This window comes from Crocodylus siamensis, chromosome 2, assembly GCF_052110815.1.
Source record: "Crocodylus siamensis isolate JL-2025a chromosome 2, ASM5211081v1, whole genome shotgun sequence".
NCBI classification, from domain to species: domain Eukaryota; kingdom Metazoa; phylum Chordata; order Crocodylia; family Crocodylidae; genus Crocodylus; species Crocodylus siamensis.
The window spans coordinates 210,908,128-210,931,065 of NC_143396.1; the positions used below are offsets into that span (position 1 = coordinate 210,908,128).

Genomic DNA, 22,938 nt, shown 5'->3' on the forward strand with positions numbered 1-22,938 from the left:
GAAAAAGTACACCTGAGAGACTGTGCACAACTGCAGGAGCAGCAGACCTTTGGAGCATTCTGGATAATTGACCCTGTTCTGGTGGACAACCATTCTTGGAGGAAATCTATAAGTCCAGAATTTACTTTTCCTTCTTGCCCAGCAAACTGAGATTGTTGACCTCTAGGCCACAGTACAAATCTCAGCTCTAACCCCAGATATTTATCTGATGGGAAGAAGAAGGGATTGTTCTTTTCCTTTGGCTTGGGTTTTGTTGTCAGTTTGGGGGACAGGTGATTTAGGAGAGATGCTTTTTCATAAAAGCAGACTGATTTTTTGTTCACATCTAATGAAAGAGTTTGAGACATGGGGAACAGAGTGTATTTCATATCTCAGATACAGATGTCTAATGAAATCCTTCCTTGATGCTCCCTACTTTTATTAGTCTAGGCTGATATCCCTGAGAGTTTGAAGACAATGCCAAGACTTTCGATGCTTTTCCCATCCTCACAAACTGCTCACAGCGTTAATTATGCCCCAATGACAACAGAGAAAATGTATATTTCTGGAATCCCTCTGCTCTATGTTTTCCATCTCCAAAATAAATTAGTTCCTCTTCTTATTACATTTTTAAATGTTTGTTTCATATGAAAGCGATAAACCCTATCGATCTGTTTCTGGTGGATGTCTTATGTTTCCTGTAAAAACAATTTTGTAGTAGATAACACCTTGTCCAGGGGTCTCTGAAATAAGTACACACCTAAGGAATACTTCATAGTTCACAAGAAAAGAAACAAGTATCTGTGCAGATGGTGCACAGGAAAGAATTGGTATCAGAGCCAAGGATGATGGTATGATGAGGTACAGCTACAGTTATTTAACTATACCCTGGTTTTCTCAGCCTCTCAGCCCCTTCCCTCCTGGGTTCATTTATTTGTTGATCATATCTAATTTCATTGGTAAGGGGGAAATCCTGAAGTGCTCTGCAGTTACCAAAGCAGTCTTGTACAAATATGATCTATAAATTCCCTCCAGAGGCAGCATAGTACTGAAGAGTTTGTGCTACTACTGGCACAGAGGAAAGTTTCTGTCTGCTTACTGTGCAAGAGTTCAGCTGTGAATACACATGGAATTAATTTTTCCTGCCCAGATTAACACGGTTACGGAAACGGAGCCTGTATTTTCAACCCATGTTTCTCAAGTCACCTGGGCTAATGCCTGGCAAGGGGAGTTTTTAAAGAATGTTTTTCCAACTATTTAAGTTGGTCTAATAAAAGATATCGGATTCACCCAAAGAACTTTGTCTGGCAAGAGGAGTACATTTCTTTGCCTAGGTTTCTGACATTCACTTTACAGTCATGTGCCCTGTTGCTCTGGATTGCTTAAATCAGCTCATCAAGACTTTCAGCCCAAGAGACACACAACCAATCTATATAAACAGAGCTTCCTTTTGCATCCTGTCCTCGGACAGTCCAGTCCAAAGCAGATCACGCTGATACAACCTGACAGTGTCCCAGGGATAAAGAGAAGGGTCACACCAGACCCCTGCTAATACTAGACAATACCACAGGAGATCAGAAGAAACCCTTGGCAGCAAGACATTGTTTTGTACAAGAACTAGACAAGCCCAACTCTATGGGGCTTGTCCTGGCAGAGGTTTCGCAAGAGCAGGGGAAGGATTTTCCCTGCTTACCTACAGACCGCCTCCTGTAACACCTCGGGTGTAACAACCCAGAGCTTTCCAGCCTTTCTTGCTCCTGAGACAGATCTGAAATATTGCAGAACTCCTTGGGAAGTTTTGAGGGATTTTTTTTTTTTGGGGGGGTGTTATTTTCTCACTTCCCTTCCTGGGGTACAGCTGCCCCTTATTTCTTTCTCTTTTTTGGTTTTTATTTCAAGCTGTATCTTTTGTGACTGTTATTTGACCCCATCCCCAGCTGGGAAGCAGGTGGGTCCAGCTCATCTTGCTCCCACCAAGGCTTAAGCACCCAGTGCCTGGTTAGGAGATGCCTCCTTCCCAGAGGATTCAGTTTTTAATTTTTTAATTTGGGAAATGCCTTCCTGCCTGCCTCTGCTAGAGCTGCCTTTGACCACCTGCTTCCATCCCCCACCTCCTCGCCCGTGCAGCTGACGGGGCGGGGGGGGGGGGGAGATGGTGGCAATACAAGAGATGAAACGCACTGGACCCCCCAGCCCAATACAGCACCCCCCCAACACCCACCATCCCTGCCCATGCCAGAGTCCCCCTCACCCTTCTGCCGAGGCCATGGTCCCCCCTGTCTTCTCAAGAGTCCAAGAGCTTATGGTGCCCAGTGGGATGCAAATCCTGGACCCCCTCCGGCGTCCGAGGAGTGGCAGCAAATTCCTGGTGTAATCCTCGGGGCTCCGCAAGGCGAGGACCCAGGAGCTGCCTCTTCAGATCTCCCCCAGCATCCTCCCCACCCCAGCCCCCTCCCTCCCTCCCGCCCTCCAGCCCCGCCACCGCCTGTCTCGCCGGAGCCGGGCAGGGGCCGGGCACCTGGGCTTTGATGCCTTGCTTTCTCCTCTCGGAGTGAGGCGGGCGGGGGGGGGGGTGACTTCACATTGACATGGTGCTGGCTGAGGCTGGATTGGAAGGTTTTAGCCTGCGAGCTGCTGGATTTGCAGTCTATCCCTCGCTATTTTAGGCAAGGGCTGACATCACTGGCTGTGGTGGCTCCTATAAATCCCCCCTCAAGCTCTTCGTTACCGACGGGGGGGGGGGTGCACGGCAGGGCAAGGCGCTGGCTCCCCTCCCTCCCCCGGCAGCGTCTGCCCTCGCAGCCCCGGCCCTGGTTTCTGCGCATGGACCCGGCTGGGGCAGGGCAAGTCGGCGCCCCGTGCCCCCCCGCGCGCCTGCAGGGCAAGCCCGGCCTCGGGCCGGGGCCGCTTCCTGCCAGGAGCCCCAGCCTCGCCTCAGCGCCCGGCGCGGGCTCCGCGCCTCGCCGCGTGGCTTTTTTCGCCGGACAATAGAAGCGATCGGGTTTCCCCCAAGAACCGCGTCTGCCTGCGTGATATTAGTTCACGTGTTGATTAGAAACGGGGTATGGGGGGGGGGGGACGCGGTCTAACGCTTTAGCCCCATTCATCACTAATGGCCTTGAGCTGTGTGTGGAGATCAGCTCTGGGAAAGGAACCAGGACCTGGGAATAAGGACCCCGTTTCAGCCTCTTGAAGGGAAAGGGCTCATTTCCTCCCCCCGTAAGCCGCTGTCACACTCATGCCCTTTCAACCTGCCCGGCAATCCGATTGGAGGGTGGGGGGAGGGGGTGGAAAGAGAGACGCGGGGAAGGAAAGGAAAAGGAAAGGGAAAGAAAGGAAAAGGCAAAGGAAAGGAAGGGGAGGGAAAGGCAAAGGCAGTGCCTGAGAAGCCTCTTCTTGCCTGCCTCCTCTTGATGCTGGACGAGAGGACCTGCTTAATACTAATCTAGATTCATATTCCTCCAGCCCCTTGGAGAGCACATTGTTTGTACTGAGAAGCTGACACATGCTGCACATGCTTCTCTCCAGGGCCCCTTTCTTCTCCCCCCTCCTCAACGTGTGGCTTGCTAGGGAGGAGGGGCATGTATCCAGGTGGGGGGGAAGCCGCCTTTCCTTTTGCTCCTTCAAGGTCTGATGTGGAACCCCCATCCCCTCCTCCCGCTCATGGGAATAGACTAATGGGCAGATTCCAGCTAGAGTGAGAATCTCCCTTTGGATCCATTTATTCCATCATGATTTGCCTCCCCAAGCTTTCAGAAAGGGGGAAACAAAAGGAGATAATATGACAGTAGCTGGAGAGGCCAGTCAGTAGGTAAATGAGCTAAACCAGGGTGGGATCCGCTGTCTTGCCGGGAGATTTCACTAAATGCTGGTTCACTGGGGGAGGGGGCAACCCTCTGTCATCTCCAGAAGCCCGGCTGGTGTACTTTGACGACTGCCTTTTATGTGGGGTCCTTTCATGTGCATATGAGCAGATCCTCTGCAATAGCAGAGTAAATCTCTCCTATGAGGCTCTGCTGACCTCTGTTGGAGATGAGGGTAAATTAGTTCTTCGGGAAGGTGGCAGAGAGGTGAGGTGTCTGGGGTGGCTGGTGCTCAGGCTCCTTTAGTTTATTTCAAGAGATTACTTTTTTTTTCCTTGCTGTTTTCTTCTGGAGCTCCCAGGTCAGATCAACTAAGAGCAATTAAAGGAGGACAAGTGGATAGTCACTCAAGCAAGAACCCCAAAGAATACCTTTTTAATGGCCTTGGAGCCACCGGAGAGCCACTCCAGGGAGACTTCCCTGCTTCTTAGAATTTAAGAATCATAAAACGCAGTTGAAGCATTCCCAATTCAACAGAGAGCAAAGAAAGGAAAGTATAGTCTTTCCACTGGAATAGAAAGCTGGCCTGAGGTATTTGCATGTTATATCTGACATATAACTCTGCCTGTACCAGGTAGCAATTAGAGGGCTGTTATCCTCTATGTGGACCTCTACTTGATGAGGGTGCGGGGCCCTCTCAGCCAGTCTCTGTCTCCTTCTGCCCCATATGCCCATTCCAATTCCCCCACCTCCTCTTACTCCAGTTCAGCTCTTACCACCTCACCCTATCCATCTCCTGCCTTGTGCTCCAGTTCCCTTGTCCCCCACTGCCATGTTACCCATGTTTCTCCCAGGCAATGCCCCTAAGCTCTTGTTCCCATTTTACTCCACCCATTTCTGCTCTTCCCCTACCCCAGTCTTTTATCTCTAGGATCCTGCACCCTCACCCATTTTAGCTCCTCTATTTATGCTGGTTCCTGCTCCCTTTCCTTGTATTCCTAAGTCACTAGCACTGCTTCTCCTCATCTTCCCTTCATGCCCACCCACCTCTGTGCCACATAGATATATAGGACATATATATTTGTCCTCCCAGACCCATCTTTTCTGCTCCTATCCACCCACACAGGATCCAAACTCCTTCTCCTTTTACTCCTCCTCACCCTCTGGCTCCTACAAACCTCATTTCCCACCTGCTGCTGCTTCTTTCTCTGTATTTCATGGACTCCAACACTGGAAGCACAGGCTCTGAATTCCAATGGCTTGCAGTTTGCAGCATCCAGGAGCAATTACTGTAAAAAAAGTCCAATCAGCCTTAGGATTCGTTATGTCCAGTTGCAGAAAGAATCTGCAGAGGTTTTAGCCACAATATTCTAAGTCTCTGAAGGGCAGGACTAGACTGAGTTTTTCTGGGACTTATCATTTGTCCAAATCTGGAGCAATTTTCTTGACAAATATTCCTGACATAAAGGCAACTCCTCTCCTTACAAAACATGAAGATGCTCGAACTCCCCCTGAAAATGCTGCATATTTATTTAAAATGCATTTTAACTTGTTTTAAGTTTTATTTTTTAAAATATTTTCTTAAAGTGTATTAATTTCTTATTCTTAGAATACATTTGACTGAAATTGTCCCTCCCCGTCACAAATTCAGCCTAAGGTAGACACCAAGCCCAAAAAATGTCAGCCTGAACACTTGCATTTTGGCAAAGTTTTAAGCTACGTTATAGAAGTTATAGCATTTTTGGTCCATTCGTTCTACCTGAAAGTGATTGGGCCAGCTGTTAAACAGTTGTAAATCCAAGTAGCTGCATTGTGAGGTAGCATCTTTTTTTTTCCCCACCTGAGATGAGGATCTAGCTGCTTATTTGGGGTCTCCTTTTAATACTGTGATGTCCACGCATTCCAGGTGCAACATGGTGTTTTGGAAAGGTCAGGATTTCCTGCCCTTGACAGTTAATAGGCAGCAAAAAACAGGCAGAAATCACCCACAGGTATCTGGTGTATAGTTAACATGTATACCTCTGATTCAGTAGACTAGGGTAGAGTGGTAAAGTCAAGGATAAAGAGAGAGAAACAGTTGATGTGTGCTGTACTTTAAGCATCCATAGCTTGCATGCGTTGTCTCAGAAACATTCATTGCCTGGCACAAGTTAGAGCAGCTCATGACAAAGCCCCATGACAAAGAATCAGCAGGTTCTCAGGTGTTCCTTTTTCCCCCCCTTTCCTGGGCAATGTTGGGTGTCTGTGTGAGGTAGAAGAGCTATCTATCCCTTCCTATGTACATACTTCTATAAACTCAGGCAGAGCCAATCAGATTCCTATCTTGTTCTGAATACTCAGTAAGGAAGCTCCTTCCTGTGAGAGGACCAACTTCAACAGTTTTGCTTAAAAATTATCAAATGCAAATTCACATTCAAGTTTTCTTTCAGTCACCCTAGATTTAGAGTTTCAAGGGCCATATGTAACTTCCTGGCAATATGTCGGACACCATTGCTTCACCAAGGTTTCAAATGTGAGCATTTAAAAATGTAAGCCGCTGAATCTACATGTAGCTGCCTGAATGAATGCTCAGGAGTCTAAGATGGATGTGTAACCATTAAATGAAGATTTAAGGGTTTGAGGATCAAATTAATCTCTGGAGTAACTCCACTGAAATCAACAAATGTATGCCAGGGATGAATTAAGAAATGTTTTCCTGAATTGCATATTTCTTTTCAGGTGTTCTCTTTGTAAAGTGCCATCTTCTGCCATCCTAACATACCAGGCTTGTGTCTCTAGAAGAGATTTCTTATCCATATTCATCTTACCTAAGTTCCCGAGCAGCAGCATTACTAGGGAGGAGTGACCAGGGCAGCTATCCCAGGTGCTGACTTAGTATGTTGTGATAGAAAAAAATGCTGCCACTGCCGTGGCACAATTGTGTGAGTGGCACAGCAACATCTGGAAGTGGCTGCTCCCCCGTATGAGACAGCTGTGGGTGCTCAGCTGTGTTGTTATGCTTCTGTTCTGAGGGGCAGATCCAGGCATGTGGCTGCATGGTCCCACCCACCTTTGGCTGTGCCACATATGAGTTTTCATTGAAGCTGCCCAAAGCCCCTGCTTTCATAAGACACTGAAGGTGGTGAGTACTGTCACCATTGCTCTGCTGCTCATCCCTTCCTTTCCCCTGCAGCCTCTGCAGCCAGATCCTACCCCATTCAGCTGGTGAGCTCATGCACAACACAGCCAAAATGGGGAACCACACCCCTCTTGCCCCATTCCTGGATCTGCTACTATATATTCCTAGTGACTTACAAAGTGAGGAAAAAACTAGTCACACTGTTAGGGTGATAGCTGGATGACAAATTCTCTTTTAATAATGATTTATTTCGGCTCCTTCTCTTTTTGCTGGAGATACATTGCTCTCCATGTTGTGCTGCTTCACACGCTTCCTTTGGCAGATGGCATCAATTCTCACCTGTTTAAAAGAGGAATCTTTGAGACCATTTCATGTGTTAAAAATAGCTCCTCACTAATTTTTGCCAAAGAAGTTTTCTTTGCTATTTTGATAAAAAGCATTTGGGCTTCCGGCTTATGTTTTTCAGAATACCTGGCCTCTGTTTTTGCTCATTCTTCTGGCTACATGCTGAACATATATTTTGCTCAGGCCACAAACCCTTTAACTATGCAGGAGGCCAGAATGCCTGAGTACTGAGAGTTTGAGGCTTTTAACCACTAACACCTAAATAGATGTGCTAAATAGGCCCTTATACTATACTCATCACCATACTACCTGAACACCTGACAGAAGGGTATTCAGTAATGACATCTGTCACATGTTTAGTCTCTCCTCCAGGGAGAGGCACAGGCATTAGAGTGCTGAGTTTGTGAGAAACATAGTGATTTTGGGTTTTTTCTGTTCTTTTTTTAGATTCCTTGGTTTTGTAACAGACAAATGTGCATGTTGCTCTGCATCCACATCAAGGAAGGAAGGTCACAGACATGCATCTCTTTTGGAGCAGAAATGGGTGAGCTTTGGGATGGTCCTGGGGGAGGTTCATTTCACCATCACAGACCAGCCACTGACAAAGCTGTGTCCTGTTATGTCATAAAAAATGAACTAGGAGGGCACTTCAGCATCAAACAGAACTAGAATCTTACTGGAAGAGACCCCAAGTGGAAGTGGTGATAGACTATTCCCTCAAGACATTTAGAACTAGCTTAGAAAAACCCAAACTATAAGTAACCGTCTTATATATTGGCCAGCCAGAAAGGATGGATAAAATGGTTTAAGAGTGTTTTTCTATCTGTAGTTTCTATGAATTTGAGCCAGGAAGTGAAGGTGTGTGCACATATGCATGTGAGATTGTTCAGACCCAGATGTAGAGCTAAACATTGTAACTCATTCCTGTTTGTGTAGTGCAATAAACCAAAATCCCAGGTCTGAAATTTGGAAAATTCTGAATCTAGTATGGAGATTTCATTCTTCCTCAAAACAGATTCAGAGAAGCTGCAAAGGAAAGGATGCTGAGTCTTGGTGTCTGCACAAAGGTGTAATTAGTTCTTCTGCACGAAACTATAACTCATTCTGAAAAGTGGTTCTTTAACTCTTTCAGGCAATTTTATTTCTAAAGTATTTCTCTATGGTACGTTATGCTACAACTCGTGTGTCTCAAGAAAGCCATCAAGCAACTGGGTTATGTCCGCTCACATGTAGCCATGACCCATTTAACTTTTTCCTCCCCTCCTGTTATCACTCCAAGATCTGTGATGGATGGGAACTAGGCAGGAGGGGCTAAGTGGCTGAGGAGAATGTGCTTTTGGGGATCTTTATATTGCAAGTCCCAAGCTCATAGGTATAAAAGGGAGATGAGGATAAGTAGAAGCTGGACATAACTGGGGAAGTGATTTGCTGTCCTGCTTAGGCTCCAGAGCAGTGAAAAGTTTTTAACAGGGTAAGTTTATATCCCCAAAAAAGAGCAGCTAATGGACTGATTGTCTTCTTTTCACTAGTATAGCTGGTATAACTCAGCAGTGACTCTACCAGAAGCAATGCAGCTGCCTTGGGCATCTAAGAATAGATAGACCAGGCCTTAGAACTTTGTTTCTGCTTTGGTAGTAAGCTACTCTTGCTATTAAGAAGAAAGAGACTAACCTTCTTACCTCTTTGTACTTCCCTTTTTAATAAACTCTCATTGGATCAAGTATATTCCAATAAAAATATTCTTCCTTTCTTGTGCCTTTAGTTCACTTTTCTTACCAGCGTTCGGAAGAGACAAACAGTGAAATTGTTCATGTTGACAAACCCATCCTCTCTCTTGAAAACTGTCACCTAATCACAACCAACCCTTACAATCACAATCACAAAGTGAATACCTACCATTCACTGGCAAGCTGTTCCTCCCACAGGAGGAATAAAATAGATCTGATTTCTCAAATTTAATTTAGTTGCGTTTTTTTCTTGCTATACAGCCCAGCCTAATCGGATGGCAAGCAGTTGAATGGGAAGTGAGCTGGGCTAGAAAAACACAACATGAACAAAAGAGAAAAGTCAGTCGCTGCAGCCATAGCCCCTAAACTTTTGGACTCTGGCAATGCACTTGTACAGTTATATTGCCAATGAAAACAAAACAAGCCAAAAAGTGTAACACATGAAGTCTCCTTGCCAGTGAAAACAAAATAAACTACTTACTACTACCTCAAGGACTAATTGACCTCATGCTAATCATTTTCAGATTCATAAATATGGGAAATCATTGAGTGCCAAGACTTTCTAAACAAGTTTTCCATGGGATCCGAGTTATCAGAGCAGAAAGCAGACTGGTCAGTTTACCATATCTCGTCTCCTAACTATGCAGGATATACAGTAATGAAAGACTTGCTCTGATCTGAGCCTTGTGGGTGAATCTAATGAAATCCTACCCATAGCATCCCCAGCTGTCGTCTTACTGTTGCCTGTGACTTGATCCTTGGAGTTATTTCTTGGTCCTAAGAATTCCAGACAGTCAGCTGATTATACTTCCAGAGCTCCTTCCTGGCCTGGGGATAAACCCCAAGGTTTGAATCTTTATTGTGACATCCTGACACATTTCCCCTGTAATCACAATTAGAACAAAGCTGCATGCATAATGTCTCAAAAATATGCTTTTCTTCAGCCTTACAAGGTCTTTTGAAATGTCTCAAACAGATCTCTGAAAAGTCAAGTTCAGGTTGTGACCAATACAGAATGGAGCATGACTCTCCAAACTGGTTTGATTATACTGCGTCCATGTAAACCAATGGCAGAGCTGGATGCATTATAAGTTTTGCCAGTTATTTGCACTTCTTTAAGATTTTTTAACAATTCTGCCTTTCACTGTACATGGAAATCCCCAGTGAAAGCCACAAACATGCACATAGCAGTAGAAGATGGCCTCTGGCATATGACACAAAAGGGATTCATGGATACTAAATAACAGTAATAGCAGAGGTGGGTATATAGGTTAAAAACAACCTTTGTTTATTTAAATGTGTAAAGTACTTAGGAGGGAAAAAGAATATAACATACTATGGCAATACAGACAGCATATACCATAACAAACTCACCCATTATTTCAGACTACTCTTTCCAACCTCCTAATTTTCTCACACTTATGACCTATTGTGAAACTCTCACAGATCCCCTGATCCAGGTGAATCCCCTGATTCAGCCAGTACTGGCCATCCTGCCTACAGGTATCAGGAGCTGAGCTGAGCTTAGCTGAGCACCATCTTCCCACCAAGGGAGATAGGAAAGCTGAAATATATCAAACCCCTCTCTCACAAAGAAAGAGCCTACATTGTTGGTTAAGTAGCTTCAGTGAACAGCTGATCCTATGACAAATTGTCAGGGCGTCTGTCTTAACTTTATTCCAGATCCGGCTCATCGGTGGGAAAAGTCTAAAGCAGCAGAGATTGTGAGAGATGCTACTACACTTATCAAAAGCCCTTTCCACCTATACTTTTTATTTCATGTTCTTCTCAATCCAGTCTTTGAATGGAACAGCTTTAGTGTAACCACTGTAGAGTTCTAGGCTACAGGTTTTATCATAGCCCCAGCTCACTAATCCCATCAGGTGCCACCTTAATTCAGGAGACTCTTTTCCTGGCAAAGTGATGGCTGCAATCCCTCCAGTCTCAGCAGGGCAGATATTAGAAAAAGCTGTGTGGTCCCGCTGGGCACAGAACATGCTCTCAGTGATGCTGACCTGGATTCCATGATCCTCATACTGCTGCTCACACAACAGTGAGTCCACAATCTGAACAGCTCCCATGCGGATTGTGTCATTCTTGTAGCTGGGATCTCTAATATCAGCCAATATCTTCCAGCCAGAAATCATTATTTTTAAATCCTCCATGGATGGGGCCAAGTCATGAGCAGATGCCAGGCAAATTGGTTGAACGCGGCTGCTGATTTTGGCTTTGTCCAAGAGTTTTATGATGGCTATGTCAGTATCAAGCAATATAGGGTCGTAGTTTGGATGCACTATGATGGCAGAAATCTAAGGAGAAACCAGAATGGGAAATTTTCAGGGTCAATAACAATGGACAGTTGACAGTCAGTTGATAGACAACTTTTGTACAGTATTTTCCCATATTGTTTCAGATGATTTTGCAACCTGCAAATGTTCCTTTGCCATGCAATAACCATGCATTCAAATAGCTATTTTAAAGCAGAGACATACAAACAATTCAAGTGTTTCAAAAATAGCTTTACTTCAAGCAAAAAAATATTTATGAAACACTGTCAATTTTTTTTCATCAAGATGAAGCCATTTGAAAGCCATTCAGAGCAATTTTATTTTCCACACCTTCAGTGCATGACCACCTTCTGAATGTCAACTTCATTATATATACCTATAATTTTTGGTCCCTGTAGCTAAATTAAAATAGATGTTACAGAATTTCTTCCATTAATTCACCAAAAAAGAAAAGAAAGTAACTGCATTATGCAATCCAATAAAACTCTAAAGCCTAACGTTTTGTTCCTTGCCACAAGAAAGAAATCACATGGGGCAGGAATTGTATAGCAAGACTGTTTAATCAGGAATAGTCAGGAATAATCAGCAAAATAGTCTGGCCACCAAATGCTAGCATTGGGTATGAGAAGGAGAGCATAAAGTAATGTAAGAAATGAAACAAAATGACCATACCTAACTAGAGAGAATGTATTAATAAACTTGGGTTCTTAAAAAGAGAAAATCATTCAAAATTGTTGACTTTCTCCTGCCTTTGTTCTACCTGCTTAAGCTGAGTCACTTCTTTGCCAGACCTGAGAGAGTACTTGGTGTTCAAAATCATGTCTAAGATCTCCCCCAACTATACAGTTGGTCCAATAAATAAATAAATAAATAAATAAATCAATCAGCCCCGAATATCCTTGCTTTTTGACAGAAAACCAAAAAATCTCCCCAAATTAATTTGGAAAATCACATCATTTTAAAGTATCATTGGATCTGGAGTTAAATACAAACTGTCCAAAGTTTGGAGTTGCAAAGATCTGGGCCTCATATGTGAAATATGTGAACAAGCACCTCTCTCACGAGAAACAGAGATCATAATTGGCACTGACTGGCAACTTTTCTATGGTAATTTGGCAAGCTTAGCCAAAATCTAAGGATTTAATGTAGTCACTGCCCACCTGTGTCTTAAGCACTTCTTCATGATCCCTTAGGCTTACTTACCCGTAAGTTTTGGATGGTCTTCTCATCTCGGTCATCATCCCTGTAGAATTTCCCCAGGACAACTTTAAGTTCTGCTGTCTTGAGGACAATAGTCTTCCCTAAATCAGTGACACAGTGTGCTGCTACAACCACAGTGCGCTCGTTTACCAAGGCTCCACTGCAGATCAGGATCCATGTTCCTTTCCGAATGCTGCTCTCCTTTACTCCATTGGCTTTCCGGTAAATGGCAGCTTGCCAAGGCCACCTGATAGATGAAGTCTTCTGAAGAGTCACATTTTCAGTTTTTCCACAGACTGTGAAAATATGAACCTTGAATGAGATGCTTAACAAGCAGCACATCTTCACTTCTTGATTCCCAAGCAGGGTGTGCTTTAAGAACTAGGCTTCTTTGGTTAGTGGAAAATATTATCAGTTAATTCTTACCTCAGACTTGCAAAGCTCCTCATTGAGGAAAAAGCATTGGTACAAAAATAAAAGTTGATTAGGGTTTTTTTAATCTGAATTCCTGACAAAAAATCAGGGATGTAAATTTTGTACCTGAGCTGGTAAACTTCATGAAAATTTTATAAGGCTGTCCTATAACTATATAATGACACAAAGAGCTGAATGAATCATTATTACACCATAGCTGTAATTTAAGCAAACTTTATTTAAGCCAATAGGTGTCAGGCCATGGTTGTGGCCTTGATCCTACAGCCTCAACCTTCCTGGCACAGCTGCTTATCCCAGTCTGTCTCCTCCCCAGCTGACCGCATATACTGGACACAAGTGGCCAGAACTTCCCATCTGGGCCAAGCCACCCACCCACTCTCCACCACTGGAATGGCTAGGCAGGGTCAGCTGACCCTCCATTATTTTCAATATAAACCTCTGATCCAGAAGTCTGGGCAACAAGGTTTAACCTGTACCTAGGCTGCTGTGCTATTTTTCCTGGCTTGTACCTCCACCAGCTCACCAGGTCTGTCTGATCCCTCAGCTATCCAACCTGGATCACCCTCAGACTTGTGCTCTGCCTGAACTTTCAGCTTCTTAACCCCACCTCAACCCAAACCCCAGCTTGATCTCCTGGCTACCTGACCCAGCTTGCCATCTAACATGCTGCCCAACCCTCCAGCTCTCTTATTGGCTTCTCAGATTGACCTCCTGGCTTCTGGCTTCCCAACACTTGCGTACTGTGCACTCCTGGTCCCAGATGGTCTTCTGGATCTGGCCGTCCACAACTAGGCACAACATAAGACTCAAAAACCCATCATAATCAACCATGCCAGAATCAACCAGGCCTTAGAACCAGAGGTTTTAGCATGATAGGGGACTGAGAGGGGACTTGGTAGCAGTTTACTGCTACATCAGGGGAGTACATCAAGAACTCGGTGAACAACTGTTCACCAGGGCACCCCTGGGAAAGACCAGGTGTAATGGATACAAACTCCTGGAAGACCACTTCAGGATCAATTTTAGGAAAAACTCCTTCAGAGTTAGGGTATTCAGATTGTGGAACAAACTCCCTCCAGGGGTGGTGCAATCACCTACCCTGGAAATCTTCAAGAGGAGACTGGACAGGCACCTTACTGGGGTCACCTGACCCCCAGTTGTCTTCCCTGCCTAGTACGGGGGGGCTGGACCCGATGATCTTGCAAGGTCCCTTCCAGACCCTAACAGTCTATGAATCTATGATATTTCTAAATTAGTGAAGGTGGGCTCTGAAAGTAATGAGTTTTCTAAAAGTCCCAGAGTTTAATACCCATTCATTCTGGACAAGTTTTCATCCAGAATTAAATTTTCCAACATAAAACCCATCTTTAGGAGGGCTTAATAAAGTTGGAGCTTGGTACTTTTTTGTTTCTGTCCTGAAAGTTTTGTAAATTCTGTCAAATAGAAAAAACAAGAACAAAATTACTGTACAGGAAAATATGAAATAATAACAACATATTTCCAAATCCTGTGAGAACACTGTTATCTCTATTGCTGAACTAGATGATTGGAAAGGCTGCTGGCATGTTACACACCTGAAAGCGCCACACTTGCTGTCACCTACATAAGGTCTGTGGGTGGTTAGAAAGAGTCATCTATCTTTGAAGTTTCATTGCTTCTTCTTTCCAAGCTGGAAATACAGGCAGCCTACATTCTTAGGAGCCTCTAACTATCTAAGGTGAACACAGACCTCCTAAGGGAGATGTGCAATTTTCTCAGGGACTCACTTGGAATACATATAGGGGCTCTCCCACTCCATTTTCCTGTCTTCAGGCAAGTCCTCCTGCTACTTCCCAGGCGGCGATAGAAAGGAGAAATGCATTCATACTGAAGCTGAGTATGCAGGTGTTGGTACCCTGGAGGCAGGTCTCCAAATGGAAGTGCTGGCTTCTTGGTTGGATAGATTTCAAGCTTCTGTTTGGTGAATGCAGATGAGTAGAGCTGATGCAAAGGTGTCTCCCTGTTTCAGTGCACAAAGAACATGAGTTAATAATGATATGACAAAAAAAGAAACAGTCATTGTCATTGCTTTATCACCAGCTGTGTCAAGCATCATTTGAAAACATAACTACTATGCTCATATGGTAGAAGCATGAGGCAAAAAATCTCTTCGGTACAGTTTAACAATATTCCCACATGCAGCTCAGCCAGTCTATATTTCTTTTTCAGTTTACTTTTTTCTGGAAAATGTCCTGTTACCTAGGAAGAGTCTGTGAAGGAGTTATAATTCATGTTATTACCATTCACAAAAGTAATGTGATATCATATATTTAAAATAAATTGACAGTGGCTATTTATATAATTAATTAGCATTAGATAAGAACTTAAACACACTTTTCTGTAGAAACTGTTTTAATAAGCATTATTACAGGGGTGGGCAATTATTTTGGCTGGCTGGATGCTTAAAAAGTTGTTAAGGGCCACACACACAAAATCTTTCAGAAGATGTCATTTTAACAAAGCATAGATAAAAAACAAATCATACTAAATATGAAACATCTACTGTAACATATTTTAATTTTATTTCAAAATATATTTTTTGTCCTGATTTGTGTTTTCTTGAGTAGTGTACATACAGGCAATTGCATAATAGCTCAAAATAAAGTCTTACTCTTGTATATTGTGTGTGAGGAGAGTGGAGGGGCTCCAGTGGTGGGGGTTGTGTGTGGGGAATATGTGTGGGGTATGGGATGGGTGTGTGGGGGAGGTGAGTGTGCATGTGTGTGTGATGGGTGGGGGGCTGCCCCTGCACTAGGTCTCAGGAGCTGGCTGGCAGTGGGAGAAGGAAGGGAGGGATGGCGGGGGAAAGGGACATGCGAAGCAGGGTTTGCCTATCGGGGTGCAAGTGCAAGTGTGGTCTGACTCCCACCCTGCATCTGCCCTGCTGCTGCCCTGCAAAGGGGGTAGCCCACACTGCGCTCCTACCTGTCCTAGCCCTGGCCCTGGCCCCAGTCAGTGCACAGAGCTTTTCAGGAGGGCTGCTCCCAGTGCAACTGCAGCCACCTGGGTACTGCTCAGCTTTCTCCACTTCCAGCAGCTCTTCCTCCTTCTCCTCCTGTCCCTGCTGTGCTGCTCTGGGGAAGCCATGGGGATGTGCAGGGTTCTGGCTTCAGCTCCTGGCTACCTTCTACCCACTCAGCCACCCACAGTGCTCATCACACCAGGCAGCTGAGTGGGTGGGTGGAAGACGGCCAGGAGCTGAAGTTGGAGCCCTGCACACTGGGGCAGCAGCCACCCAGCTGCAGCTTCCTCCCCACCATGTGGTGCCTGGTGCATGTCTCCATGGCTTCCCTGCACTGCCTGCTGCCCAGAGCAGCACAACAGGGCAGGAGGAGGAGGAACCACTGGAGGGGGGGAGCCAAGAAGTACCCCAGTGACTGCAATCACTCTGGGAGAAGCCCTGCTGGGAAGCTGTGAACACTGGCCAGAGTTGGGTGGAGTATGATGCAGGCTGCCCTGGGTGGCAGTGCGTGAGGCTCAGGCCCGTGCAGAGCACGATGGGCCAGATACAGTCAGGTGACCCTCCACAGGCCAAATCCAGCCCATGGGCCATATTTTGCCACCCCTGCATTATTAGGTATCTATTAATAAAATGTCTTGTCGAAAAAATAACTTGATAATCATCCACTTAGTCTCTGTAGTATGGTAATTAATTATCTCTGGCTATCTATTTGCAGCAGTCACTAAACTTCAGATATTGTACTGATTAGACAAAGTATAGAACATATTTCTGAAAACTTCAATGAACCCTAAAAATGTAATTAGCCATATACCATAAACTTTTCACTATACATGTTATTATACTAATATATTAATTCCTTATCATTTAGGACAACATGCCCTTGAGAAGAAATAACATTTAAAGGCATAAGGATCTGGTTGCCTGTAGAGAAACTTCACAAAATCAGTTAATATTTGAAAGGAAATGAGTTTCCAGTAGGATGCCTGGTATTTCCTGTATCCAGCCTGTCCAGAAATGTCATATTCTATCCTGTCCTTTACTAACACATTTGTAAAATGGAACATCAAGAATATTATGAGAAAAAAGTCAATTTGTGATGGTGATATTCCGAGACACTTTATGGCGATGAAGGCCATTTGTGTGCCTTGGTGGAGTGTACACTAAACAATGTAATTCTCTTAACGATAGGAGGGAAAACTGAAGAGAAACAATTACCCAGTTCGCTCTCCCTTTCAACATCCACTCTCTGCCACTGTGTGACACAGGATACAGATACTAGGCCAGGTGGACCTATGGTTTGACCTAGTAGTTGGCAGTTGTTATGTTCATGTTGTTAAGACAGTGTCAATTTTTTAATTGTCTTTAAAAATACACATCAGCCCTGCAGATTGGCAGAGAGACACACTAAAATAGGCTATGTTAATTAGTCTGTACATTGAGGAATCTCTAGAAAGATATGGGTCTTATTTCTTAAAGAAATAAGCCAAGGTTCAGGACAGGCCCTCTCCTCCTCCTCCCTTTCCCTCTTGCTCTTGCTCTCTCTCGCCCTCATTCCATCCAAGTTTATCCAGAGTTCCCCTTTAGCACATTGTCTTTCTTTGGGTAAATGGAACCTACTGCAGCTGCCTAGACATGGATGCCTTCCCCCTCACTTCTCTAGTAAGTCCCCCGGAAAACACCAGTAGCTCCCAAGAATCTATGGGGAGTTCTTGTTCACCATTACAGCTCACAACCCGAATTCTAACTGTAGTTTGGACACCTCTAATTGTACTTTTCCTCTTGGCTCTCTCCAGCTGCCTGGACATCTGTACTTTAATGAGCCTAACCTTCCAGCACCTTCTCATAAAACATTTCATGAGATGGCTGCTCAGCCAACATAAAGCACACAGGGATGGGAAGAACACATTTTTCCTCCTAAAACTGTAGTAGAAGGATTTCAATCTCACCTTGACTGAACCTGCATTGGAAGCACTCTCTGTCTCACCAGGTCAGAGATCTTTGGCTCTCGGCAGGCTAGAAAAAATACAATGTTGCACAATCCTTTTCCATGTTCAGAGCTCAAATGTTATGGTTCAAATACCTGTCCACCCTTTCCTGTCACTAGCAATAACAAACTAGATTAAGAAAAGAAGCAGTAAGTAGATATTGTTATATGCATTTAAAAATATATATAGCAACTTTTCCCCTTGTCTACTAGGAACATAATCCCAACTTTCTTTCCAAGCACAAGAACACTTTCCCCACTAATCTGTCTGTGCCTCTTATACTGTAGTCATCTTTGTAATCTTCTGTCTTAGACAGGGGTAGGACATCACTGCCCAAGCTTTCTTAAGACAATAATTAAAACATCACAACTGATTATTTGACATCTGAGTGAATGTTTGTTGAAATAGAATGACACATACGAAAGCCTAGCCCCCATCTGCCTGGACATGCACGGAGAATCCAGAGGACTGGGAATATGCCACAAAAGCAGCAGAATGTGACAGATAGCTGCCAATCTGTTCTGAGAGGATCCTATTTTAATAAGCATGATAAGAGTGGCCTCAGTTTGCCCAAGATAACAGGACAGAAATCCCAAGTCTTTACACTTGCATATAACACTTATTTTGAGTGAAAATAATTTTTTGAATTTTTTGATTTCTGATTGTACCAAAACCTTTTTCCCTCCACTCAAGTGGATTGACTGAAGGCTTCTTTGCAGGATGTGTGTCATCTATATGTCTGAGTGTTCATATATTGTGTTCTTTTATTATACTTGACTGCTTGTGATTAATATCAAGCATTTATCTTTCTGTAACTACTGAAGTTAATGTCATAAAGGTATAAGGGGAGAAAGGGGAGAAGTACTTTCCATCCTCAGGGCAGATAACATAAATCATTAAAATGCAGAAAATAATAAAATCCCAGATGAACAAATAGTCCTCCCTTTTGCTCAAATCACTTTTTGGGAAATAATCAGACAGTTCCCTTCTCAAATTCCTTCATTCTACCATGGTTACAAGCACATTTTTACTAGGCCCCACACTGACACAGTTATTCCCTATATAACAGAACATTAACATGTATGCCTAAATGCTTAGACGGATACATGGTTTAAGCTTGTGCTTAAGGGCCACACTGAATTTAATCTTAACTGGATTTGGAATCTTAATCTGAATTGGAAGCCTGATTTTATATAGGTTTATAATCTGAACTGGAAGTCTGAGTAGACCCTTACTCATATGAGTAGTCCTGTTGACTTGAAAGAACTAGTCATTGAGCAGTGGACGCAGTGAGATAAAATATATATAGCCTACTCTTTTAATTGTCTTCCAGTCTTCACTTGTTTCACTAATCCTACCCATATTTGACCCAAAGATGAAGGTTGGGGAGGGGCAGGAACAGGACAAAAACGAGAAATGAGATACATTCCTATTGGTTTGTTAAAGACAAGCATCAGTTGGAATCACTAGCATCTTCCCTGGCTAAGTTCAGCCACCAGAAAGAGTCGGCAGACTCTCAGCTTCAGTATCAGATGTCACTCAGAACTTTTATGGGAGCTTTGTTAGGAAGCTGGCTCTTTAGCCAAAAAATAATCAATAAAGAAAACACCCCTAAAATAGTTATGAGATATTGTAAAGAGTGTAAACTACCTTTTATGCAGATCGGCTGTTTCCCTGACCACACTCCATTGTCCTGGCAGGTCCGCTGCTCATTCCCACTTAGAACGTATGAGTTGTTACAAAAGAAAGCCATGACTGTGCCAATTTTTGCATAGCGTCCATTCATACGCCCCGTGTCTTCTACTACTTTTCTGTAACCATTGAGTGGGCCACCAGGGTCTGAGCAGTTTTTTTCTTCCAGAACTAACAAAAGGGAAAAATATTTAAGATTTTATGAAAATCCAAAGTATTTATTTTTAATACTAGAGCATGAATTTCATAGTCCATGCATGCATACATTACTACACAATCTATACTTAGCTGATTTTATTTCTAAATTAACCATTATGCCAGAATTAGAAAGCATTAAAATATTGAAGGGACATTGTCATTGTTTAGAAAGAAAAAAAAATACTAATATTACCTTATATTTTGTTAAAACTGAAAGATTCTGGAACATTAAAAAAAATGTAATGTAGACCCAAATCCTGCCAGTATCAAGCAAAAACCTTAATTTTATCCACTAGGTGCATCTACACATGCACTTAACATGCAGAAATATACTCTGGAGCACTTTGAGCTGGAGAAAACTGCTCCTGGGAGCAGTGTCTACAAGTGCACCTGGGGCAGCAGCAATTTGAACCAGGATGGACCAGTTAACACCAGAGCCAGGAATATGGGGCAACAGCCCTGGGCTCCAGGTGGCAGTGTTGGGCAGCAGGGGGGCTGGCTGGGGCACAAGGGTCAAGCAGGAGTCTGGCACCTAGCTGGCTGAGCTGACTGGGAGCTATTTATAACCATGGTCACCATTTACACATGCATTTGATCACACATAATGACTCTGCCATAGGATTGCACTGTCCCCAATACAGTACTATCTTACAGCAGAGTTAATTAGTTTACTGCACCCTACTACCAGTGCACATGTAGACAGTGACACTTTACTGAAGAGCTAATTAGCCTACTCATCAGCAAAGCACATGTGTAGATGCCCCTCGCGAGCTTTTTATTGATCTGTACAGGATTATTTACGTATACTTTGGTATGGACACATATACATTGGGAGCTGTTTTAAAAAAGGGAGAGGGACTCTTGCTCTGAACCATGCAGTAGCTGTTATAGTCTAACCATTACATGCAACCAAGCCCGGAACAATACAAATGAAACAAAACAGCCTAACTTTAACGCTTCTTCATCCAGTTTAAGTTGGAGCAATATTGCTATATTGGTATCTCTCTATCTAACTATCACAATGTAATAGATGCAACATACTACAGATCAGCATCTCCTCTGTTTTGAAACAACTCCGAATGCATGTGTGTCCATGCCTTTTCTATAGTGCACTGGATTACTGGGCTTGAGTAATAGAGCTTGACTATTTAACTTTATTTTTGTTTGTATTTGGGTCATCTCAATTCCTTTCATCCTTTCCTTGCTTTTCCTACAGTGATATAAAGATCTCAGCTATCCAGGTGAATGCCTGATAGTATTTAAAGAAAACTAGTTCTCACTTGGCTGAAACAAACACAACTGCATTCTTATTCACATTAGGTTCTGTCTCTAAAACCTTCTTTCCTCTCCTCCATACCACCTCTCATTAATTTTCTTTTCCCTTTGTACATGTGTATGTTTCTTTCCCCCCCACAAAACCATAAATTGTAGCCTACAGCTTGTTGGCAGTGTTGCTTAAAGTGATGCTGATAATTAATTTTCCTATACTTTATTTCCTCAGCTCTCTGTTTGCATTACCATATTGGAAACCTTAAAACAAAAGTCATTTGCTTGTCAGGAACATCCTTTTCCCTTTGACGACTATTGATTTATTTGCCCTCATCTTCTTATGAAGCTAATGGTAACCTAAATTTCTTTCAGTGTTGTTTGTTGCGTCAGCATCTCAGATCAGGACTTCTCGACTCTTATCTTAGATAATTCTTTTCTCATTGGCAGCTGTTGCTGCTCCATTTCTGGGCAAATCCCGGAAGCCTTAAGAGAATTCCTCTTGCTATTGTTACTTCTTGTTCTCTTGACTGCTTAACACCAGTTCATGGGATTTCTCTATTCAGAAAAACACTTATGCATTTAATTAAATCCCGTTGAAGTCAAGAGTACTTAGGCACATATTTAAGTACCCTGAAGAGCATTTAACTGTGTACTCTTAACATTTCCTTCAATGGGATTTCAGCATGCAATTAAAGTCAAATATATTCTTGAGTGCTGTGCTGAACAGTGATTAACTTTATTATAACATGTGTTAAGCACATACTTAAGTTCTTTGCTAAAGCAGGACCATATTAATGAGGCTGGAGGAGGGAAAAAATGGGTTTCCTTAGCCCAGATGAGGGAGCAAAGGAGCTCTCTGCCTGCTTTTAGCTTAGTTCCATTGTTCCTGTCCTTACCTTAACATCCGTTCATGCGTATAGACAGACAGTAGTGTCACTAAGGTGGAGCCAACCAAGGGCAGTCCCAGATGCTAACTTGGGTGGTAGGCAGAAAAATAGCAGCTGCTACAGCAGCCACAAAATCATACCAGTGATGCAACGGTAGCCAGAAGTTGTTGTTGCCTCTGTGTATCACAGCTACCCCAGAGACCCACCTACCTTGTTATCCCTCTGTCTACAAATTATTTTAATTGCTTTCACAAGACCTTGTATCAGGTATGGTACAGCTAGTCACATCTCATAATACTGCAATCCACCACCCTGTGATGTCACAGAAGGGCAAAGAATTGGAGACAACAATTTTAGATATTCCTAACTCAACATGCCTACAAATACTTGACCTGTCTGTGGGTACTGTGGATTTGCCATCTGGTCTGTCATGTCTATAGAACAGAAGGGGCGAGCAGGTGGAAACCTCCTCTATCAGCCTACTCCTGTAAAGCAGTGAAAGGAAAGCACTCCCAGGAGTAATACTTTATTTGCATGCTACTTTCCACAATGATGTCCAGCATGACATCATTGAATGGTTAGGAGAGTCCTGGTATTTCTAGAAGTAGCTGAACTTCTCTGAATGAAACAAGCTGGCTGATTACACTTGAAAAAGGCTTTCTTCTCCTATTGCAGCCTGCACGTAGCTGATATTATAAAAGTACTATCATTTACATAGGGTCAAGTTGGGATATATCATGTATATGGGATAAAGACTTTGCTAAAGGATGAAACAGAGGGAAAAAGAACTGGGAAAGAGAACGTGTTAAAATGAGCTTCAATGATAATTGTGAAGAGGTGAATTTTGGACAAGTACTGATGCTACTGAGGATGACTGACAGACTTAGCCTCAAGCATTTATTGTTGCTGGAAAATGTCTGCCTAGCCAGAAAGATGCCCTGTTCCTGCTGGATGACCTCCAGGAGCTCTTATAGGAGCAATTTTCAAACACTGATCAAAATATTTTCTCCT

General features: G+C 43.4%; 2 protein-coding genes across 6 annotated transcripts in view; both read right to left on the minus strand.

The window, feature by feature from the left end:
• SLC1A2 (solute carrier family 1 member 2) overlaps positions 1-2,391 on the minus strand; it is a 141,176-nt gene extending 138,785 nt beyond the window's left edge. The window contains exon 1 of the mRNA XM_090032940.1: positions 2,231-2,391. Within this exon, the coding sequence (XP_089889066.1) occupies positions 2,231-2,247 (17 nt within the window). The 5' untranslated portion in view covers positions 2,248-2,391. The remainder of the gene's footprint in view (positions 1-2,230) is intronic.
• A 7,852-nt stretch (positions 2,392-10,243) lies between these two features.
• The window catches only part of PAMR1 (peptidase domain containing associated with muscle regeneration 1), a 90,766-nt gene continuing 78,071 nt past the window's right edge, over positions 10,244-22,938 (minus strand). For all 5 annotated transcript variants that reach the window (XM_090032939.1, XM_090032938.1, XM_090032936.1 and 2 more), the window contains 5 exons: positions 19,532-19,744; positions 17,843-17,909; positions 14,662-14,894; positions 12,464-12,756; positions 10,244-11,281 (listed from right to left, as the gene is read on the minus strand). In XM_090032939.1, coding sequence (XP_089889065.1) covers positions 10,745-11,281; positions 12,464-12,756; positions 14,662-14,894; positions 17,843-17,909; positions 19,532-19,744 — 1,343 coding nt within the window. In that variant the 3' untranslated portion in view covers positions 10,244-10,744. The remainder of the gene's footprint in view (positions 11,282-12,463; positions 12,757-14,661; positions 14,895-17,842; positions 17,910-19,531; positions 19,745-22,938) is intronic.